This window comes from Arachis ipaensis, chromosome B04, assembly GCF_000816755.2.
Source record: "Arachis ipaensis cultivar K30076 chromosome B04, Araip1.1, whole genome shotgun sequence".
Taxonomy (NCBI): Eukaryota; Viridiplantae; Streptophyta; class Magnoliopsida; order Fabales; family Fabaceae; genus Arachis; species Arachis ipaensis.
In genome coordinates, this window is record NC_029788.2 from 93,359,267 (window position 1) to 93,361,354 (window position 2,088).

General features: G+C 42.7%; 1 protein-coding gene across 4 annotated transcripts; it reads right to left on the bottom strand.

Annotated features, from left to right (window-relative positions):
• Positions 1,001-2,005, bottom strand: LOC107636733. 4 transcript variants are annotated; one of them, XR_002361328.1, is made up of 3 exons: positions 1,446-2,005; positions 1,216-1,316; positions 1,001-1,098 (listed from the first exon to the last, which is right to left on the bottom strand). XR_002361328.1 is itself a non-coding variant. In XM_021121334.1 (2 exons), exons 1-2 carry the CDS (start codon positions 1,875-1,877, stop codon positions 1,049-1,051), a joined length of 507 nt encoding a protein of 168 aa, XP_020976993.1. In that variant the 5' UTR covers positions 1,878-2,005; the 3' UTR covers positions 1,001-1,048. The 4 variants fall into 4 exon arrangements, 1 of the variants encoding a protein (XP_020976993.1); XR_002361325.1 differs by having other exon boundaries at positions 1,216-1,347; XR_002361327.1 differs by having other exon boundaries at positions 1,216-1,363.

Sequence of the window (2,088 nt, forward strand, 5' to 3'; positions counted from 1 at the left end):
AAATAAATTTTAAGAAAAACCCCTACCTCGATTAGTCGCAAGTTGCATAATTAAACCCATTAAATCCTTATTCTCATGTTAATCGACAGTAACCGCAGAAATTCCCAAGCAACCGCAGGGATCACGGCAACAACCACATATCTGACATAATTTAAAATTAACGCGGAATGGATATTGAGCGATATTAGAACATAATTGATAATAGATTATTACGATAAACAAGAACGGAACCGAATAATCTTACCATGATAAACAGAATAGAACGACACAATAACAACTTCCAAATTGACCGGACAGCAACAACCTCAATTTTTGATATGCAACCCCATAAAATTAACCTTAGTGTTAGTGAGTTTGATTTTGGAAGAAAAGGGAAAGGGGTATGACGGCTGAAGGAGATGGGAAAGTTAGAGTTAGGGTTTTGTGTTTACTTTTTAGGATTAGGGTTTGATTTGGGACAAAAGTGAAATTAAGAATTTTGGGTAAATTGGGTTTGGTCAATTTTAATAAAATTAAAGTATATTATATAAATTTGAAATCTAATTTGATCTCTTAAAATTACTTTAAAAANCAAGCAACCGCAGGGATCACGGCAACAACCACATATCTGACATAATTTAAAATTAACGCGGAATGGATATTGAGCGATATTAGAACATAATTGATAATAGATTATTACGATAAACAAGAACGGAACCGAATAATCTTACCATGATAAACAGAATAGAACGACACAATAACAACTTCCAAATTGACCGGACAGCAACAACCTCAATTTTTGATATGCAACCCCATAAAATTAACCTTACAACATCTATACATCAGAATCCTTAACTGCAGATAACTAGAACGATTACAATACGAGCTTTAGAGCACAGGCAACCTACTATGAAAGGAACAATGACGGAAGTGGAGCAGCAGCTCTGACGACAATCTCCTACAATAACAGCACCGTTTCCCGGCAACTAGAGGCACGGCGGTGCAGCCTCCAGCAGCGGCAGTGGCGATTCCAACACAACCGGGACGATGGCAGCATCACCAACTCCGATTACACTCGCAGCAACATTGAATTTAATGGAATCAAACGCAGAAACAACTCTGAAAATTTAAGGCAACACCAAAACTAAAATGGAATTAGAACCATAACAAACGGATAAACGAGACCAAGGCAATTCAAAGTATAAAAGTGAAACAGAGTCAGAAGAAAGGCTAGACCTAGGGCAGTGACACTGAACTTGAATTGTGGCAAGTCAACAGCAACAGTAACAACGTTAGAATTAGCAATAGCAATTTGAGTCACCCCAGCAGCAACGATTCTTAAAAAGCATCAACCATCACAACCCACAGCTACAGCGGCTTAATCCTAAAACATCAACGCCTTAAAGTTCTCAATTTACGAATAACAAGACAGTAGCAGTGGAGGTTCAGAAACAAAAATAAATTACAGCAATTAAGGAAAAAGAAAACGAAGTGTAGCAGTAGCGGCACGGTGATTGGTGACTGCAGCAACACAGGGAAGATGGCCTCCTTCTCCACTTCAGCTCGTGACTCTGGCGGTGGCGAGCTCCACACACGGCGATGGCAGACAGAGCACCAGCGGCAGAAACCACCATGCAACGCCTTTTCTCTCTCCTCGCGTTGTTCTGTCTCTCTCTCTTCGCATCGGGTTGCTTGTGGCTCGATAGCAGCTCGCAGCGCCAGTACGACGGCAACGACTCCACGATGGTCCGACGGCGATGGTGATGACGAGGTGCAACGAAGTTGGCGACGCACGGCGCGACGGTAGTGGCGACACACGGCGTGACGGTAGTGGCGACGCTCCTCACTCGCGCGAGCCCTCCCTGCTCCGCGACACACTCTCTTTGTTCCTCCATCATCAGCAGCGACGGCAGCGCGACGAGCGGCAGTGACTCGCCGGCACGCTCTCCCCCCTTCTTCTCTCTTCTGATTCGCACCCTCTCTTCTCTTTTCTTTCTTTCTGTTGATTTTTGCTGCTGTTATGTGTTGTGTAAGACCCGGTTAATTAACGGCTAATTAACCCATATATGAGAATTTATTCTAGAAATCCAAAAATGATATTTTTATGGC

Excerpts from the sequence above, each read along its gene's own strand:
- LOC107636733 (XM_021121334.1), bottom strand. The coding sequence starts at position 1,877 with ATGATGGAGGAACAAAGAGAGTGTGTCGCGGAGCAGGGAGGGCTCGCG. Across the intron at positions 1,124-1,445 it reads TTTCTTTTTCCTTAATTGCT|TTTTGGTGTTGCCTTAAATT; the intron begins GTAATTTATTTT and ends ATTCCATTTTAG.